Source organism: Cibotium barometz, chromosome 1 (genome assembly GCF_041138505.1).
Source record: "Cibotium barometz isolate CiBa-2024 chromosome 1, ASM4113850v1, whole genome shotgun sequence".
NCBI classification, from domain to species: Eukaryota; Viridiplantae; Streptophyta; class Polypodiopsida; order Cyatheales; family Cibotiaceae; genus Cibotium; species Cibotium barometz.
In genome coordinates, this window is record NC_141046.1 from 40,207,887 (window position 1) to 40,229,336 (window position 21,450).

General features: G+C 43.3%; 1 protein-coding gene across 2 annotated transcripts in view; it reads left to right on the top strand.

The window, feature by feature from the left end:
• The window catches only part of PIE1 (SNF2 domain-containing protein / helicase domain-containing protein), a 181,288-nt gene that overhangs the window by 43,751 nt on the left and 116,087 nt on the right, over nt 1-21,450 (top strand). For both annotated transcript variants that reach the window (XM_086802094.1, XM_086802096.1), the window contains exons 3-10: nt 9,446-9,526; nt 9,660-9,748; nt 9,839-10,382; nt 10,496-10,631; nt 15,220-15,531; nt 16,398-19,319; nt 19,603-19,664; nt 19,823-19,881. In XM_086802094.1, coding sequence (XP_086658220.1) covers nt 9,446-9,526; nt 9,660-9,748; nt 9,839-10,382; nt 10,496-10,631; nt 15,220-15,531; nt 16,398-19,319; nt 19,603-19,664; nt 19,823-19,881 — 4,205 coding nt within the window. The remainder of the gene's footprint in view (nt 1-9,445; nt 9,527-9,659; nt 9,749-9,838; nt 10,383-10,495; nt 10,632-15,219; nt 15,532-16,397; nt 19,320-19,602; nt 19,665-19,822; nt 19,882-21,450) is intronic.

The window sequence follows — 21,450 nt, forward strand, 5'->3', positions numbered from 1 at the left end:
AGGAATGACCCACTAAGGCTGAGGAATGACCTACGTAGCTCGTACCTGACTTATCCTGGACTGAGGATGTACAATGGGGTCACGGCGTACGACAATTATCATTCTATTGGGTTCTAAAACTGTACAACTGTTGCACTTTTGATGATGAGCCATCTTGTCACCATGCACTGAGTGCAGAGTGCATGTGACAGGCTCATTATGTCAGTATTCCACCTTACAGGATGAGCCAAGCTGAGGAAGATGAGTTTTCTAAACAACTCGAAGATTATCTGAGGATGGGCCAGATCCGTCCAAGTAAATTACCTTGGGGTGCACCTGTGTTGCTTAGGAGAAAGAAGGACAACACCTGGCGAATGTGTATAGATTACAAGAGATTGAACAAGCTGACAATTAAGAACCGTTATCCTCTCCCTAGATCAGATGACCTGATTGACCGGTTAGCAGGAGCGAAATATTTCACGAAGATAGATTTACGTATTGGCTATCACCAGATACGTATTCATGAAAGGCATGTCGAAAGAACCGCCTTTCGGACTAGGTATGGCCATTACGAATTTCTCGTACTACCTTTTGGGTTAACTAATGCTCTAGTCACTTTCCAGCAAATGATGAACGATCTTTTTCGTGAACATTTGGGAAAATTTGTGGATGTGTTCCTGGATGATATTTTGATATATAGTCGTACTCTTGAGGATCACGTTAGACACCTCATGATTATCTTATCTTTTTTAAGGCAGAATCGACTATATGCTAAATTAAGTAAATGTGAGTTTTTTATGAGAGACATCATTTACTTGGGACACAAGATCACTAGAGATGGATTGACTATGACCGAGTTGAGAAGGTTTTGGACTGGCCTATACCACGAACAGTGAAACAACTTCACTCTTTTCTCGGTTTTGTTGTTTTTCTTCGGAAATCTATGCGGGAGTACTCTTAGCTCACACTACCGATGACCGACTTGTTGAAAGGTCGTGGACGTAAGTCAAATCAGCCTATCACTTGGAATAACGATCTGGATAAGGCCTTCAGACTTTTGAAAGATAAAGTCAAGGAAGCACCTATCGTCGCATTACCCGATCCTAGTCGGCCTTATGTTCTTGAAACTGATGCTAGTGACTATGCCATCGGGGCTGCTCTATTTCAAGATGGTAGACTTGTTGCTTTTGAAAGTAAAAAGCTAGACGACACTCAATCTCGTTGGCCAACCCTTGAGAAGGAGCTTTATGCTGTGATTCATGCTCTCAAGGTTTGGAGACATTATTTATATGGCTCCAAGTTTGTGGTATTGACTGATCATCAGTCAATCAAGTATGTGTGTGATGCGGATGATTTGAGAGGAAGGAAAGCTCGTTGGGCTGAGTTAATGCAAGATTTTGATTTTGAGATTCGTTATCGAAAAGGGTCCATGAATAGTGTTGCAGATGCACTTAGTCGAATTAGAGAGGTGAATACTTTGTCGTTCACCGAGATTTCTATTGACTTATTTCAGGGCTTTGTAGGACTGATAGTTATTTTGGTCCATTTTGGCAGAAGATCCAGAACGGGAACTCATTGATTGACCAAGGCTCGATGATTAAGCAGCCTACCATTCAGGCTGCAGGAGGCCAGTGGATGATTCGGAATGGTTTACTATTCCGTAGTGACAAAATTTGTGTACCACAAATCTTGGACATTAAGTCCAAGATTCTTAAGGAGTGTCACGACACCCCTTCTGCTGGACACCCTGGGGTACACAGGACACTATCGTTAGTGAAACACACTTTTTATTGGCCAAAGATGAAAGGGTATGTAGAAAATTATGTTCTCAAGTGTCAAGTTTGTCAAGCAAATAAAGCTGAACGTTTTAGACAGGCTGGGTTGTTGCATTCTTTGCAAATCCCAGGTAATAAATGGGAAAGTATTTCCATGGATTTTATTACCAGATTGCCAAGAACACATGAAGACCACGATTCTATTTGGGTTGTGGTAGATTGTTTGACAAAAATAGCTAGATTTTTACCGACTCGGTAGACCATTGTTTATCGAGCAATTGTTCAGACTGTACGGGTTACCGCAGGACATAGTTAGTGATAGGGACTCTAAGTTTACGAGTGATTTTTGGAAACTTGTTTTTGAGAAGTTGGAAACAACTTTGAATTTGAGTTCTTCAGATCATCCTCAATCTGATGGCCAGACTGAAAGAGTGAATCAGATTTTGGAGGATATGCTTCGGGCATATGTATCCAAAAGACAGAGTTCATGGAAGGATTATCTTTCTATGTTAGAATTTGCATATAACAGTACTAAGCAGAGTCACATGGGGACGAGGGACGGGGACGGGGACGGGGACGGGGACGGGGACGGGGAAGGGGAAGTGCCGTCCCGGGGACGGGGTCGGGAACGGCAAAAAAAAACCTCTTTTTTAAAAGCAATTTAGGAGTTGTATGCATGACATATATATAGAGACACACTTTGAACAAAATTTTACACCGAATAGAAAAAAAAACAAGAGTCATTTTGAGCAAAATGCGCTAATAAAACATCGATGGCACACTGATTATGTGATTGATAGTCTGATAGATACAAAGAGATAAGTACATGCCTCATGGGCAGTGAGGGTTACAAAAAAGAGTGGGTACAAAATAGAGATACTAGATAGATCATAGATGATAGATCACAATAGATCATGGCCATTGGCAGTGGGCACAAAAAAGGTGAGATGGCTCAAGGCTCAAGAGTCAAGCCTCAAGCTCCTGAAGTGCTAGCCTCGCGGGAGGCTTGGAAGTCGAAGTCGTCGATGCCATTTGAAGCCGCCTCCTCCCTCTCAGGCTGTAGCTCCTCCTCTACCTCCTCAAGATGCTCCTGAGCTGCAGGATCCTGCTGTGCCATCTCCCATTCAGTGAAGGGATCTGTCTTCCCTGTTGCTGTCGCACATAGCATGCGCAAGTTAGCGCTCACAAAAACCAAATCACTTGCCCTTTGCACTTCAAGGCGGTTCCTCTTCTTAGAGGCAATGTGACTGTAAACACTCCAAAGTTGCTCCAAGCAACTAGAGCTGACAGCCTGGCTAAGGATGCGAATAGCCAAGCGCTGCAACTCCGGCCCATCTGATCCGTAATCCTCCCACCAAAGAGGAGACCCAATCTTGAGGCGGTCAAGCTGTGCATCTAAACATCCAAAAGATCCCTGTCGCGTCCTGTAGTACTGAGATAGCTGGTCTCTGATCTTCCGCCTGATGGTAGGGTCGGGCTCTAAGCGCTCCAAAATGATCCGCCATCCCCTGCTTACTTCCTTGTCGGCCTCTTGCTTTCTGCCCTGGAACTCTGGATCAACCACAAAGGCAGCCGCATGAAGAGGGGAGTAGTAGGAGTTCCACCTGGACTCACATAATGAGTGGATCTTCTCAAACTCGGCCCTGTCTGGCACAAGCTGCTGGAGTGACTCGATCATGCGATCCATGGCCTCATAGACCTTGCCGATACATGGTTCACGGCCGTCAATGACTCGTAGAAGGTGAACAATAGGCTTGACCAAGGCGTCGAGTGTCTTCACCTTCTCCCACCAAGCGGCATCGTCGGCGCGATCTCGGCACGTTCTCCCTGTTTGCCGATTTTGACTGCAGCATGGCAGAAAATTCATCAGTAAGGAAAAGCCCTCTTAGGGCTCCGCCACATGTAGACAAGCGGCCTAGCATGAGGAAGTTGTATGCAAACCTTGTCTCAGAATACTTGAGGAGGGAAAGAGTGCTTCTTTTAGAGAACTCATGTCGCAGCCTTTGGTGGTTGAGGACAAAGGATACAAGCTGGTTAGCCTCCTCAATGGTGGGTGCAATCCATGGCAAGGCACCTATGTCTTTGAGGAGGTTGTTGAGACAATGGGCCATGCAAAAAGAAACTGTGATGGATGGATACATTGACTCAATAATGGTCCCGGCTGCCCTATTTGACGCCTCTCCATCTGCCACCATGCCGACCACAAGCTCCGGCCCAATGACCTCGATCGTGGACGCCCATTCCGCGGCAAGCACATCCACGGCCTTCCGAGTGCCACTCGCATCATGTGACTTGATGAAGTACACTTTGCCCCTTGAGTAGGCCACCACTCCATGGATGGAGCGTTTGCGCGTGTCACTCCATCCATCTACAATGAGAGAGACTCCGTTAGTCTCCCACGTTGCCTTTGTATCCGCTGCCGCGTGCTCAACGGCCAACTTCTCCCTATCAAGCAAAGTGGTGCGAATCTTTTCCGATGAAGGTGGCACATAAGAGGGGCCATATTCCCCGATCTTTGTGGCCATCTCACGGAAGTAAGGAGACCTATTTCAAGTAAGGAAAACCATGTAGCATGTTAGCTTTTTTTGGCAATATGACAAATGCTTCGAAGCATGAGACATTAAAAAAAAAAAGAGTGAAGAGAATTGAGTCTCGACTCTCACCGTGCCGCTTGAAACGCAATGTGGTCGTGGTAGAAGAACCTATCCACCGACCTATCCACCTCATCCTTCAATTTTGGGTTCCAATTCTCGTTAAGAGTGGATTGACAGCGGATGGGAATGGAGGCACCCATGTGGATGGAGTGGACTTGAATGGTTGAGAGCTTGAAGCAAGATTTGGGTTCCTCTCCACCTCCATTCACGTCGGTTGCTCTCGTGCTCTCACCACATCATGAGGATCAGCGGCAACATGTCGCCCTCTCTTTGCCGCCTTGGCCGCCTCATAAACCTTGAGCTTCTCAAGAAGCTCCGCTCGCTTCTCAGGAGTAATGCGTGCGCAAAATTGCACTTGATGACCGGCCTCGTGCAAAAAGTGAGCTCGCACTTTGTTGGCGCCGCCACTTCTCTTGTAGGAACAAAGCTTGCAATTCCATGCCCTTGAACCACCGCCCACTCCACGACTAGTGTAGTGGACCTCATCCCACCATGACCATGTGTGCACCGCCGGCCTCCTTTGTGAAGAGCCCGCAACGGAAGATGTGGCGGCGGCGCCTTCACCTTGAGATGCCATGAATGATGATAGTGTGAGAGAGAGGGAAGAAGGGTGCAATAGAGAGTTGCAAGTTGCCGCTTGACTCTTGAGGCTTGCAAGTCTCAAGAGGGATGGATCATGGAACTTGGAGAGAGAGAGAGAGAGAGAGAGAGAGAGAGAGAGAGAGAGATGTAGATAGTATAGAGAGAGAGAGAGATGGCTTGGAAGTTGGCACAATGTAGATAGTATATAGAGAGAGAGAGGGCTAACTTGCCACTTGGGCCTTGGGGCTTGGACAATGGAACTTGGAACTTTGGAAGCTTGAGGCTTGAGATGCCATGAATGATGATAGTGTGAGAGAGAGGGAAGAAGGGTGCAATAGAGAGTTGCAAGTTGCCGTTTGACTCTTGAGGCTTGCAAGTCTCAAGAGGGATGGATCATGGAACTTGGAGAGAGAGAGAGAGAGAGAGAGAGAGAGAGAGAGAGAGAGAGAGAGATGGCTTGGAAGTTGGCACAATGTAGATAGTATAGAGAGAGAGAGAGGGCTAACTTGCCACTTGGGCCTTGAGGCTTGGACAATGGAACTTGGAACTTTGGAAGCTTGAGGCTTGAGCAATGAGGCTTGAAGCTTCAAACTTGAGTGTGGAGAAAAGTCCTGAAGTGTGCCTTCTTTTATAACTGGAAATCTGCCCGTTTCTGTCCGTTTTCTGCCCGTTTCTGGCCGTTGGAGGCGTCCCCTCACCGCGTCCCCTGCCCGTCCCGTGTTTCGAGAACGCGTCCCCGGGACGACTTCATGCGTCCCCACACTGCACGGCCGCCCCCCCCCGCGTCCCCGGCCGTCCTCGTCCCTGCGTCCCGTGTCCCTAAGGGCCGTCCCCGCGTCCCCGTGTGACTGGTACTAAGCATACGAGTACATGTTTTAGTCCTGGTTTTAGTCTTATGTATGGTTTTCAACCGAGATCACCTGCTACAGTGGGATTCTTAGGACTTCAGCATGATGCAGCACGTAATTTTTTGCAAGATATGCAAGAAATGTTACAAGTTGCGAAGGAATCTATTAGAAGTGCTCAAGACTGAGACAGATTTTATTCTAATAGACATCGTTCACCCAGAGAGTTCTCTGAAGGAACGATAGTGTATTTGTGAGTTCCGAAAGATTCCGAGACTTTACGGACAGGATGAATTGGATTTACCTTCTCATGTGAAAGTTTATCTTGTATTTCATGTCCTTAGACTTAAGGAAGTACTGGGTGGAACAGACCAATTAGTTACTCCTCAAGAAATCATAGATGTCGAGGACATGACATTTGTTCCATACGAACCTGAAAAGATTCTTGGATTTCGTGAAAGAAGATTGTGTAATACGCTTATCACGGAATACAAGATCAAGTGGAAGGATCGTGTTGAGGAGGACACTACATGGGAGACATTGACTACTCTTCAGAGAGATTACCTTGGCTTTTTAGTGAGCTCAGGAGTGAGCTCTTAGAGGAAGGGGAGTATGTCATGTGCACAGTGTGTATCTACCGTGTGCTACACGCACACAAGACTAGCTTCGAGGTTTGGGAAAGCTTGGAGCTAGGCAGGCTGATTGGCGAGCTGAGTTAGGAATAGACTAACGGGCGGGCGTCCAAGTGTGGACGGGCGGGCGCCCAAGTGTGGACGCCCGATGACCGGCCACCAAGAGGCTATAAAAGGGTGGCCAAGGTTAGTCATTAGTCATATAGAGTCGCGTGATTTGTGAGAGCTCTATGGTCAGGAGCCTGGATCTAGTGCAGACGTGCACCTGCTTCATGCAGCCGAGGTCGGCAGCAGTTTGGAGGCCCGCGAGGGTAGCTTCGTGGCGGTATGGGACGTCACGAGGAAGAGATTGATCTGTACGTCCATCTAGTTAGCTCAGCTTGTGGCTCGGTGGGGACAGCCAAGTCTTGTGGGCTTGCCCACCGTTGTCGAGGTTGGGAGGTGAGTCAGGCCTGCACCCCCGTCTTGTTTGTTTGGTTTGTTTGCAGGTTTCGAGTCATGCGCCAGGAGCGTTCCACGAGGAGATCCTTTGGGGATTTGACAACCCAACTGTAGAGTTCTTTGGACTCACCCATGAGCCTGTAGTCCGACTGCGGTAGCTTGCTTAGAATCGATGGCCCCAACCTAGGGTTCCGTACCACTAGGTCTAACCACCCACCTTGCAAGTCCATGGCCATGAGGTCCTAAGACTTGCAGGCCCCTGGTAGCCCTCTTGTCTATGGTGTAGATGTTTCAATAACTCATAAGTGTCCCCAGGGACACGTATACAGCTTTATTTATAAGCTTTTAACTATTATTAGCCCTAGGCTATTAATTATAACCTCTTCGTCAATCTAGACCTCATCGTGGTAGCGCCTTTAGCCCACGTGTGAATCCTCCAAGTTCCCGTGCCCTAGCTAAGCCCTAATCCTAACTTTGGTTACTCCATGTCCATAGCCCTAACCCTAGGTCTGTCAGGATGTAACAAGACCACTCATACACTTTGAAGATTGTGGTTTTGAGGAGGTGAAGCACCACCAGTATGCCAACTTTAAGGTGTTTGGTACATAGTGGGATCATGCACATTAGAAGTCATGGGACTAGATAATTTCTTGATCGGTGATGGATGGACTTTTAGAAAGACCGATTGTATGCCTTGAAGAGTTTTTAGGCACAACTTCTTGATGTTATGGATGACACTATCATTGGCGGTAATTGAGGCAGTACTCAATTTTGAAGAATTTAATATGACACTTTTTTGGCCAAAGATGATGCTTGACTTCTTAGCGTATGTAGGCGTTGTTAGGTTTGTCAAAAAGTGAAGGTGTCTCATGAGAAGCCAATATAAGTGTTGCATATCTTGCCTATTTTCGATGGACCTTCTTGGGATGTATGGGTAAATTACATGACAAACTTGCCTTCGAGCATGAGGAAATGAAGCACACAATGTTTGACTATCATGAACAGATTTGTGGTCTTGTGCAGACCATATTGTTAGACCGTGATGCAAAGCTTACAAGTTATTTTTGGCATGCATTGTTTTACAATTATGGTACTAAGCTTAATTTTTTAATCACTAAAATCAGTTGGCCTTTGATGTACCGAAGTGTTATGTCAATGACTTGACCAACAAAGAAAGTGGAATCTTTATTTGCCTCTGGTTCAGGCCATGTTGAATGATTCTTTTTTCTCTATTATTGGCAAGACTTCGTATGAAGCGGGCATTTGGATGTCCTTCTAGTCACTAATGACACAAGCCGTTTCACATGTGCTCGGCGTTAACAGAGTCATCAAGTCCTACCAGAGGTGTTGGAAGTTATTAAAGATTGCGTGGCCAAAGCACAAGAAGCCTAGACTAGGCAGGCTAACAAGCATTGTCGAGATGCCAAGTTCCCTAACCCAGGTAGGGTGTTAAAGGAACTTTACTCAACTATTAAACAAGAAATTAAGACATTATGACAAATTATGAACCATTCATTCAATCACATTACAACACAAGAAAATAACATTATGCGATACAAGACACCACACTTGACTAGAATGCCCCCAAAAGCCCCCAAATATTGCTCAAGAGTTTCTAGTACAAGCACGGGGGTATCCAAAGGATCACCACATGAAAAAAGTAAACATAAACAGTGGCCCTGGTAAGACAATGCTTTCCTAGTCACAACTCGTCTCCCCATGGAGTAGGTGACAGAGTGCTCACGCCAAGGTTCATGGTGTCTAGCACAGTGGGTTTCACCACCCTGTGTGCCACACGCACCCTGTGAGGCTTTACTAATGTACTAGTAGGAACTGTCCATAGCTTCTATAAAAGCAGCTCCTCAGCAGTGAGGGCAGATTGGAATAGCAGCAGGTTTTCTTTCCCTTCCCTTCTTTCCAGCATCTTCACTTTGCTTCAGACTGCTCATCCACATAATGTGTCTGTGACTTGTAGCATTTGATTGATGCAGCGGTTGATTGATGTGCTTTGAGTGTTGTCAACCTCTAATCATCTTTTTTTCAGCATTTTGTATACACTCTTGGCTTGGGAATTGGAAGGCAGCAGAAGCCAAAATTCGGCTTTTACCCAAGCCACTGCTGCGAATCTTCAGAGGAGAACTGTTGTGAATATGTTATTACAATGGGCTTGTGCCCACTCTCTTACACAGCTTAATGATTTTCGCTGCAGCCTTAAATTTTATCTTTCAATCCAGAATTTAGGCTTTTGCTTCTTTTGTACCAGATACTTTGAAATGAAGTAAGTGTTTTTCTGGGATATAAAGAGAACTCAAGTATCTTGCTTGGAATTGTGGACTTGTATTTTTCTTTGTTCTATCCCTATTTGGATTATATATGAGTGAACGATCTCTCATTGTCATCTATAACATGTGGCAATGGGTCTGCTGTTCCTTACTTGGTTGATGATCTTAACAATAGCTCTCCTCACACTTTCCACCAGTCAGTATTATTGTTTACCATCAGAGGAGGTAGTGATGATGCCAAATTCACATTTTCAGGAAGAAGAACAGCGCATACGCAGGCTTGCGAGCAACATTGCCAAGGATGTCAAGAAGTTTTGGACAAAAATTGAAAAATTGGTATGTTTATCTCAAACTGTTCATTGTGATACCAACCTTTTGCTTCAATCTTTTGGAGCTTGGCACTTGGTTATAGGAGTCATTTGTCGTGCTACAGGCTTGACATTCATGGTTTTCTTATGTGGCACTGCAGATAGTCTATAAGCACCAATTGGAACTTGAAGGGAGAAAGAAAAAAGCATTGGATAAGCATCTTGATTTTCTTGTTGGTCAAACAGAGAGGTATTCTGGCCTTGTATATCTTCCTTTTTGAACTGTACATTAAATGCCTCTACTCTGGTCATGCTTTCTGATGTATGGTTGGCATGCTAGATATTCAACTATGCTAGCAGAGATCTGGTTTGACACTCCAACTTCAGAATTGCAACCTCCCTCTGCTTCTGATGAAATACTGATCAAAGATGGTGCTACAGAGCAAAATTATTTGCACCGGGACCAACATTCTGTGTCTGTTGGTGCGAGCGTTGTGGTTGAGGTTGAGGCAACTTCAAAGAGGCAAATGCAGAGAGATTCTGTAGGTGCACTTGTGCCAAGTCCTAATCAGTTGGACTCTGATAATGAGGGGCCGAGGCAGATTCATGCTGTTGCTGCAGGAGAAAAGATTTTCGACTCCATGAAACTGCGAGGGGAAAGATCAAAGTTGGAATCAGTTGATGCAAATGGAGAAAGTGAGATCCATTTAGCCCTTGATAAGGAAGACAAGAAAAGATTTCCTGTCAATAAACGACAGGAGACATCATTAGATCCCAGCTCAGAGACAGAGGTGATACACAAAAATGGAACTGAAAGAGCTCGCATGAAAATGGGAAAAGATGACGAGGATGCTGAATTTTCTTTGGAAAACACAGAAGATGTGGTGGGGGGACTTGAGTCTTATTGCACTTTTTTTTGGCAGCTTTTTCTATTAGTCTTTGCTTCCCCTGTTGAACTCTGTGGGCAGTCTTCAGGAAGCATTGGTTTTTTGTGCAGGAAGATGATTTCTCTACCCTGGAGGCTGATGAAGCTTTGATAACAGAGGATGAGAGAAGGGAAGAGTTGCTTGCACTTGAAAGGGAGGGCTCTCTTCCACTCGAAGAGCTTTTAAAAATGTATAGCTCAAGAAGAGGTCGAATAGCAATCCTGAATTTTTCATGTTTATGTTAAAAACTTTAGTTCAAAAAATTGCCACTTATGTGTTCGGTACATCAATCAACATGAAAAATGATACTCCACCTACTGTGCTTTTCTGAGCTGATATGCTTTTTTAATAATGCAGAGAGACTATGAGAAGAATTTAGTCTTTCTGCCAATAGCACATGGAAATCGCCCAACTGAGATTGTTTTGCCTTGGGAAATATCCAATATCAACAAGCTTGCCATGTTGTTGAAGGGCGTTTTTGAAAGATTTCTTGAAGGTGTGGTCAGGCAGTCTCAGTTGCCCACTACATGCTTCTTGTAGAGCCATTCCTCTTGAAAATTCCATTCTCGATGGTAAATCTTCACTTACTTGATGATGAATCAGACGGGGTTGAGTCCTCATCAACTTGGCTAGCCTTATTACATAATGATTAACATATGGATCCTGAGCTTCACGTATTCGTTGAATGATCTCATTCTCGACTATACTGAAATTCATATGATACATTATCCGAGATAATGCATGAGCAACAACATCATCCTTTCCACTGAAACTTGTTCCGGATTCAGAAAATCTGAGGGCATTAGTGAGGCGAGAATGTCACAATAGTCCATGTGTTGGTTGCCCAATCACCAACTTTGGTGGATAACTGCTTAAGACCAACATGTGTCAGTCTTTATATGTAGCTTCTTATTTTGGACCACTATTCCTTACATCCTCTTGGATCAAATGGAAACAAAGTGTCACTAAAAGCTGCCTCTTACTTTAAACTGTAAGCATTGTCCTTCCCCCACATCATTCATGATGGACATGTGTTCATCAAAGCAGTTTCGCATTTAGTGGTGTTTGAAAGTCTCACAACACACTTATAGGCATGTGGATACCTGAGATCTTAATTATTCACTCAATTAACTGCACAAGGCAAAAATGAGTAGATGGAATTTTTTTTTGTACCCATGTGCGATGCAATGAATCTGTGCTCAAAACAATATAGTAGGGGTGAAGCTGCACGAAACCCCAAAACATCGCCCCTCCTTTTCCCCTTTGGGCCTGCCCCCAACAATCTTTGTGGTTTTTTATTTTACAAAAGGGGTTTTTTCAAGTACAAAGCTTTGAAGTTTCGGGGACTTCTTGTTCCAGAACCGGCTTTTCAAGGTGACCTTGTATACAGTTTTCAAAAAGTACAAAGCTTTGAAGTTTTGGGGACTTCTTGTTTCGGAACTAGATTTTCAAGATAACCCTGTATACAATTTGGTGAAGATCCCTATGCTGGCCAACTATGAGACAAGCTTGTAAGTCGAGTCCATACAAAATGTTTCCAGTGTTTTAGGGCCTATATCATGACAACGAGTTACTTGTGATACTACCCAAGGCAGTGTTCCATGTTACTATGGTGTATGGCTTTGATGGGTGCCACTCTCATGTGGTGCAAGGACCACCGTAGGCACCATGCCGTGACTTAGTGGGGTGACTGCCCAAGGCAGTCTTGAAGCAATCTATTCCCGTAGATTATGAGCGTGTGAAGCTCCCTACACAAGGTTAGAGCACATAGAAAGGGGCATACCAACTCATCTCCCATCCGTATATTACATCCAGAATCTCCCCCGAGCTAGGGGCTAAGGTTCCACTCCCCATAGGCCAAGCCAGGTAGCCCTAGCGTGCCATACCGCCCAAAGCTTGCCCTAAGGGACCCTCGGTAAGACCACCTGTGAACTGCCATGTCCATTGTAGGAGTAAGACTACTTTGGTCCAGGCACACACCAACTGTCAAGTATGATAGCCTTCTCAACACTATAACCCATAAGTTACTTATATAGTGACTAGTGTCATTATAAATAACCATCTGGTCATATATAGCGAGTAACCATGGATTATCAATAATAATGAACCCAAGCCACTTGTAACCTGTCTGTAGCCTTTCCCCTAATCTCAGGGCTCCCCAACCTTGCCCAGAGTAGGACCTAATCCCGAGGATTAGGGTTAGGTACATAACACACTTTCCCTGACCTTTTCTCTCTAGGAAACAAAGTCAGGGAATCTCCACTTTAAACTAGCAACAACTATCTCCCAAGTAGTCGAGTCCTCCCTCGCCTTGTCTTTCCACTTGATCTTATATTTAGGGATCAACTTATTCCTAAGCTTCCTCTTTTGCCTCTTAAGTAGTGAGGAAAGCTACTAAGAGAATGGTGAGGTACAAGTGAAGCACTATAGGTGAGCATCTGAAGTGTGGAAGAGGTAGACTGCAATATCACCAATGGAGTTGGCTGCAATGTTTGTTATCCAGACGTTGCTATAGCTATAATGTTCAAGCTATATTTTACAATCATACATTTTTTCAAGTGTAAGAGATGAATGATTGTAACATCCCCTACTTATTCTTTCTATCTTTAGCGATGCATTTGCCCTATCAACTACTTATTTGTTTGTACTAATTCTTTCTATTTGCTAGGCTTCATTATGACTGAGTTTGCCTTGCATCTCTGGAGGTTTGACAGAAACTCTGTACGAAGGGCTTTGTGTGAATATATACTCTTATGTGTGTGTGTGTGTGTGTGTGTGTGTGTGTGTGTGTGGAGTGCGTGTGTGAGAGCATATCTTGATATAGAATTCTACACCCACTATTGGGCACTGATGACGTTAGTGGGGATGTCGTAGTATCTAGTCCATACTATGCATAATGCAGTTGATAGTTATATAGTCTTGTGGGTTGACTACCATGAGTATATAACATGCACGTTTCTGAAAGGTGAATTTGGGCATGTTCTTGGATTCATCTGGGTATATATATATATATATATATATATATATATATATATATATATATATATATATATATATATATATATATATATATATATATATATATATATATATATATATATATATATATATATATATATATATATAGTGTGGGTCGTAAGCAGCAGACAACTTATTAAATGCAAGAAGTGCAAGTTTTTAGCCAATCAATGTTGAGGTATCTAGAAGGGAAGATTTTGCCATCATCATGGGAAGTATTTTGATTTTTTCAATGTTGTCAAGGATCATTGAAAACCCATTTTGTGTGGACAAGGTATCAAGGCATACAGAACCCTTTCATATGCAAAAGCAAAGGATGAAAGACATGGATAAAGTTGAATTTCTCATTATTTTACAATCACTAGAAGATGGATTGGAAAGCTTTTTCTAGTTATAACAAGAAGATATCTGTTTATCTTTTAGGTGCATGAATACCATCATTCATGGTGGGGCCAATCATGTGTTGACTCATTTAAATGATATACATGGGTCTATTTCCAATAAAATCAAGGCTGTGGTGTCGAATGATTCAGTACATGTGAGTGAGATACTTAATCTAGCATGAATCAATACAGAAAGTTGCTGCTTTTGATCTTTCCTAGCAGAAAGCAGTAGTGGAAAAAGTAATATTGGCCACTGGTGATGTGGAGTGTGCGAGATGTTGTGCTCAAGGACTCAAATCTACCCAAGCCCAACAAAAGCTTTGAGAGAAAGAACACCCCGGGCTTGGAATGAGAAGAATCCTAGTGTTCAATAATTTTGTTTTTAGTTCCATTTATTCTTATTAAGTTTAAACATTTTTGTTCAAAAGGCAAGACCTACCTTTCTCAAGTTGTTTCACCTTTTGCTATGAGGCATTTGGAAACACATTTTCCATTTCCTGAGTTAAACTTTTGGATTTGAGTTCAACTTTTCTGTGATTGCATGCATTATAGTTCCGGATATTGACTTGCAAGTAGGTTATGCGTCTCACATCACTTGCATACTCACATGAAAATGTGTTTTGTCCCTTTGAAACAAGCCGAAACGTTTCTACGACGATATGGTTCGAAAACAACACAAAACCTCTTGGCTGAAACGGTGTTTCGCCCAAAGGTGTTTTTTTTTTTGAGAGGTTTTCCCCCACGAATCTTAGGTTTGCAGCTTGCATACACATACATATATATACATGAATGTGTCTAGACATACATATATATGTTTGAAATTGAAGTCAAATTATGACCAATTTCACTTCCAATTATCCCGTAGCTTTTCAATTTCAAGTAATTGCACACCCGATAGTTTAAATTCTTCATTAGGAGCCCAATTTCTTACTTTTCCCCAATTTTTCACTTCCATTGCAAATCCCAACCCCTCTTCCATCATGTCTCCCTGCAAATCCCCTAATCGACATGACATTTGGGGGGATCCAGTTCGGCTCAAAATTATCTTTTGCAGATTTTGTGGAGAATTTGTCTTGAATGTTTCTCTTTTGACTTAAATGCAACTTGTAGCAGTTACCATTTTGCTTATATAACAAGTATCACTTTGAAACCTGTCCGTTTCTTCCAATTAGACAAAAAAGAAATGAAACAAAACCTTTAAAAATGACGAAACGACGACATAGACGAAACATTTCATGTGACTATGAACTCTTGGAAATGTGGCATTGGATATTTTCACTTTGTTTTTTTGTCCTTACAATTTCATGGCACTCAATGTTGGCTTTGTGCATTTTTTTGTGTGGTGATATTCTGTTGCATTATTTCTTGAATCTAATGCCTTATTGAAATGACAGAGTCAGAGTCAGATGACAGCGGAGAGGAGGAAGAGGAGGAGGTTGACAAAGATGAAGATGAGGAGGAGGAGGAGGTGGAGGTGGAGGAGGAGGAAAAAGAGGAGGCAGAGGCAGCAGCACCATTGGCAGCGGATGGAATTGATGCTGTCCAGGGGGCCAATGAGAATAGACAATTTCACCGTGAGTCGATGGATAAGAGTGAAGAAGATGTGAAAAGTGGTGTTGAAGAAGTAGACCATGACAAAGAAGATGGACAAACTGCAAAGCAAGACGAACCAGCTGTGCCCAACATTTCAATACAGGATGGTGCAGGTTCGTTTCAACGAACTGTCAACCATATCTCTCTTGTTGCATGTACCACAACTTTGTACTGCTGCTTAAATTTCAAATATTTGCATGAATTCTCAAGTTCAACCAATGAGAAAAGCCAAGTATGCACATACTAAATAAATCTAGTTATATCACAGAAGATTTTAAGTTTGCGGGCTACCAAATCAAAACCTTGAACGTATAGACAATGTTCAGCCCCAACCTTGAAGTCAGCTTATGGCAACTTGTGATTGTCTGTGAGGCATTGGCATAGTGGTTTGAGCTTTGATGCCATTTTTATAAGGCCAAATTACTTATACACCCTTCTCAAGGATCATGTTATGACATTGGCCCTCTAGCCTTGGAATCAAATCGCCTCTTGAAAGGATGAGTCTTTGTTCCTCCTTTATGGAAATCACGTGTAAATGAATCGAGAGTTTGGGTACTATCTAGTTAGTTGTCTTTTTTAATTGGAAAAACATGAAGTAAAGACATTATTTTTATGGACATCTCCAATCAGGTAAGTCTCTATCCAATTTTTAGCTATTTGTGTGCATCCTTGAAGCCTTTTTTTATTGCAAAATTGCCTCCTGAAAGAGTGGTGGTACCATAAGTTGGATTCATGTGACATTTGTGCAAAAACTTGTTCCCCACACACTCATTACTACCCAAATCCAAGTCGATTGTTCAGTTATCTATCTTATAGATTTGGGCTTTGTCAGTTAAGGCGCTGAAACACCGAGGATCTAGATTGTGTTTGAAGATTGGCAGTTGTAAACACAAAAGCCCATGAGTTGGTTGAGTTGGTGCCTCCCTCTTTATTTCATTTTTTGTAGTCTGACGGCATTAATCTGTTGTTTGGGTGCTAGGGTTCAACAAGTTTGAGGAAGGAGAGAATAGTGGGTATAATATTGTTGATGCTGCTGCTGCTGCTGCTGCAGCTCAGTCTGCACAACCAACAGGATTTACCTTCTCCACAACCAAGGTGCGCACGAAGCTGCCATTTCTTCTGAAGCACTCTCTTCGGGAGTATCAGCACATAGGCTTGGACTGGTTAGTCACCATGTATGAAAGGCACTTAAATGGGATTCTGGCAGATGAAATGGGTCTTGGCAAGACGATCATGACAATTTCTCTGCTTGCTCATTTGGCCTGTGACAAAGGCATATGGGGACCCCATCTGATTGTGGTACCAACAAGTGTAATGCTTAATTGGGAAACAGAGTTTATGAAGTGGTGTCCTGCCTTCAAAATTTTGACTTATTTTGGGACTGCCAAGGAGCGGAAAGTGAAACGCCAAGGCTGGTCCAAAGCAAATTCCTTTCATGTCTGTATCACTACATATAGGCTGGTCATACAGGATGCGAAGGCTTTCAAACGGAAAAAATGGAAATATCTGATTTTGGATGAGGCTCATTTGATAAAGAACTGGAAGTCTCAAAGATGGCAAACTTTGTTGAATTTCAATTCAAAAAGGAGGATTCTTCTCACGGGGACACCTCTTCAAAATGATCTAATGGAACTTTGGTCTTTAATGCATTTTTTAATGCCTCACATTTTTCAATCACATCAGCAGTTTCGGGATTGGTTCAACAACCCCATAACTGGGATGGTAGAGGGCCAGGAACAGATTAACAAGCCACTTGTGGATCGCTTGCATAATGTCTTGCGGCCATTCATACTGAGGCGTCTGAAGCAGGATGTGGAGAAGCAACTCCCTAAAAAGTATGAGCATGTGATTAAATGTAGGTTGTCCAAGCGTCAGCGGAATTTGTATGAAGACTTTATGGCAAGTTCAGACACTCAGGCCACATTATCAAGTGGCAACTTTCTGGGTTTGCTCAATGTGCTGATGCAATTGAGAAAGGTTTGCAATCACCCGGACTTATTTGAAGGCAGGCCAATAGTAAGCTCCTTTGACATGCCTGGTATTGATCTGCATGTAAGCTCTGCTGTTTCATCAGCCTCACATGGACTATCTGATATACTTGATTTAATCAAGTGGAATCTGCTGCTAAGCCAGCTTGAGTTTGAAATGTCAGCGTGGGAAGCTGATGAAATAAAGAAGATTGCCACTCCAGCTTGCTTAATTGAGGAGTTAGGAAGTTCGGGAGAGGATGGATGGGACGCACAAGAGAAAACTTCAAGCACCAAAAGCACACGAGACAGTATCATTGATGAGATCCAGGAAACTTTGAATGAAGAAAGAAAAGAGAAGAAGCGGCAAAGGATTGCAGCCCTTGCATGGTTGAATGCTCTGAGATGCAACAGAGCCCCACTTTATGGACTAGAGTTCATAAGGCAGGTAACCATCGACCATCCTGTGTATGATGTACACAAAATGTTGGCGAATCCATTGCTATCTATGGAAGTAGCGTCCTGCCTTTCTGATGTCGTACAGCTACCATCAACTCGCTGTGAGGTGATGATGGATCTACTTCAGGCTTTTGTATTTGCAATACCAGCAGCACGGTCTCCTCCCCCAGTTGCATGGTGTAGTCATCCTGCAGGTTCCGATGTTTATTCCAAGCCAGATTTTGATAAGGCTTGCAAGGACAATGTCAGCTCTTCAGCAACTTTTCTAAGGCCGATTCTTGTCCGCTGCCAGCTGTTTTTTCCAGACAGGAAATTGATTCAGTTTGACTGTGGGAAGCTACAGGAGCTTGCAGTATTGTTGCGCCGCTTGAGGCCAGAGGGTCACAGGGCATTAATTTTCACACAGATGACCAAGATGCTGGATGTATTGGAAAGCTTTGTTAATCTGCATGGGTACACCTATTTGCGGCTCGATGGCTCAACAAGGCCTGAAGAACGCCAGATTCTGATGCAACGTTTTAATACAAATCCAAAAATATTCCTCTTCATACTCTCAACTCGAAGTGGTGGCGTGGGAGTGAATTTGGTTGGTGCTGATACAGTGATCTTTTACGATAGTGACTGGAATCCAGCTATGGATCAACAAGCTCAAGATCGATGCCATCGCATTGGTCAAACACGTGAGGTGCACATTTACAGGCTTATCAGTGAAAGCACAATTGAAGAGAATATTCTGAAGAAAGCGAATCAGAAGCGTTTCTTAGATGACCTTGTCATCCAGGGTGGTAGCTATAATACTGAATTCTTCAAGAAGCTTGATCCTGTGGAACTTTTATCGGGATTGAAGGGGGTTAAAGTTGGGGAACATAAAATGACTGAGTTAGCTTCTGAGACAGCTGGATCTGAGCAAGGCCCGATGCATGAGCTTTCTAATGTAGAGGTTGAGGCTGCATTGAAAATTGCTGAAGACGAGGCTGATTACATGGCTCTGAAAAAAGTAGAACAGGAGGAAGCAGCTGAGAACCAAGAGTTCACAGAAGAGGGATATCCTGGTAGGATGGAAGAGGATGAATGTGCTGATGATTTGGATGAAGGAAAAGTCTTAAGTGAGAAAGGACCTGGAGCGGCCGGCAGAATTGAGGCAGATGATAGTGTTCGTGCCATTGGATCCAAAGATATAGTTGCAATGGATGCAGATCTTGATGAGGACATGGATATGCTGGCTGATGTAAAACAGATGGCAGCTGCTGCAGCTGCCGCGGGGCATGGCAATGTTTCATTTGATAATCAGCTTTGCCCTGCTGAAAGATATGCTATGCGCTTTTTGGAGGTGTGGGACCCAATTGTAGACAAAGATGCATTTGAGACCCAAGTTGCCTTTGAAGAGACAGAGTGGGAGCTAGACCAATTGGAGAGGCTCAAACAGGTGCAAGAAGCGGAGATTGATGAGGATAATGAACCACTCATATATGAAAGTAAGCATTCAAACTTTTCAACATAATCCCTTTCATTGAGTGTAATGCATCACATTGTAAGTGATGAGTTCCTTTCATTGAATGTATAATGAATAACATTGTAAAAGCGATGAGTGGAGCCTATCTCCAGCAGCTGGTTAAACATCAACTGGAGTAAGAAGTCAACTCTTCTTCACAAGTTATGGTTTTGAAATTCTGTTGGAGTTTCTCCTGTAGGGGTAACCAAAAAGTTTTTAGATTGCTTATTTGAAAAGCATTTTTTTCATGCTTTTTCTGTTTTCAGGTTGGGACACAGCCTGTGCTGATGAAGCATATCGCCAACAGTTGGAAGTTCTGACACAGCAGGTTTGTACTAGAAACGTCATATCTAATATGCACATTTGACCTTGTTTTGACTCCCTTTTTATAGGCAGTTCTTCTCAACATGCCCGTACGTAACACACAAACTTTATTGCCCTTTTGTGCTCCAATGTCTTGAATCCTGCATGGCTGCATGTGTGCAGGAGTATGAACATCAGCTTCAGTTGGAGAAGATGGAAGAGGAGATGCAGGATGCTGAAAGGTACTCAACTGGAAGATTTTATAATTGTGTCAATGGAAAAAATTTAAGTTCTTTCATATACCTGCTTAGAGGGAGGGAACGGGGGGCTGGAGGAAAAGAAAAGAAAAGCTAACAATGGTGTATGAAACCATGGCTGTACATCACAAAGCATCTTTTACAAGGGTCTATGAAACTATGGTAGTACATCACAAAGTGAGGAAACGAGGGAGGGAAAAAGGAAGTGTCATACAATTGAACCAACGGTGGAACTCTCATCCAAGATTTCTGCACTCTGAAGCCAGTAGACTCTCAGTTTTTAATTAAAGTACATGTGGATGAACATAGTGCAGGATGGACGGTCCGTGTTGCACTGCTTGGATTCAGCTAGTTGCTCGCATGTCCGTTTGCGTGGTGCTCCTTGGGTGTAGCTGGCTGCTTGCATTTCTGTATGAAATTGAGAGTATCATGACTTGTAGTTTCTCCATGCAACTCATCACCTGATGTGAGATCTACAGCCCAAAATGGTGCTCCATACATGGCCGCTGGTCTAAGTTGTTAATCAAAGCGAAATGATTCTGTTTGGACATTCTGAAGTGTGCTTGGAAGCATTGCTTCTTCAAGTTTGCTACTAGTGATGCATACCTCTTGATTATCTCACCTCTGCTTCTGGTTTTATTAGAGATTTGGGTATGGAGAATACCACTCGTAGGTATGTGTATTCACTCCCTGCTTCCACTTCCTGGCCCTCGAATGTGAAATGCAGAGCCGGATAAATTATGTGGAAAAACATGAACTTCGTCTTGCTAAGGTTAAAAGGCAAGTCCTCCTTACAGAAAGGTTGTAATGCATCCAAGTGTTTCTGCAACCCTTCTGCTGTGTGACAGTAGTGCTACACCATTGACATAGAATAGAATAGAGACTGCTGTCCTGTCTAACGTGCAGCCCTTGCCACCAAGCATGTCAATGAAATCTGCCAACCTATCTACACAGAGCCCAAAAAGGGGAGGGCAGAGAGGGCAGCCTTGCTTTATGTTATAGATCTGGGTGGAAGGGGTTACTTAACTATGTAGTTTATGCACAAGACTGTTCAAACAATAGAAATTGAAATACACAGTCAAGCATGCACAAGGATCCTGAAAGTATTAACGGCTGCATATTCACTCTTTGCCTAACTGCAGGAACCACTATAAATTTCCGTCGCCGTTTATCCGGTTCTGTCCGATACTTTCTGTCCAGTTCCATTCATCTCCTTTGAAGGGGTGGGGTGCTGCCTGCTCAAAGAATCACGTGGGCTATGTTTGCTTAAAGATAGGGCCGAGGGGAGCATCTTGTCTGACAACGACAAATTCTTTGACGAACAACTAACTGGGAGATTCTTGGAAGGAATCCTCGATTCAACCTTGCATAATGCCTTGTACTCAAAAAAGCATAAAAACTTTGAACCATGCTGTTGAAGTGCCATAGACTTTGACGATAACTTCATGGGAACCTATTCAAGGAATCTCCTTGAAGGAACCCTATTTGAAGCATCCTTTGGCATAGTGCCTTCAAAGGTCGGCGACAAAGGGAAAGAGCCATTGGCCACACCAG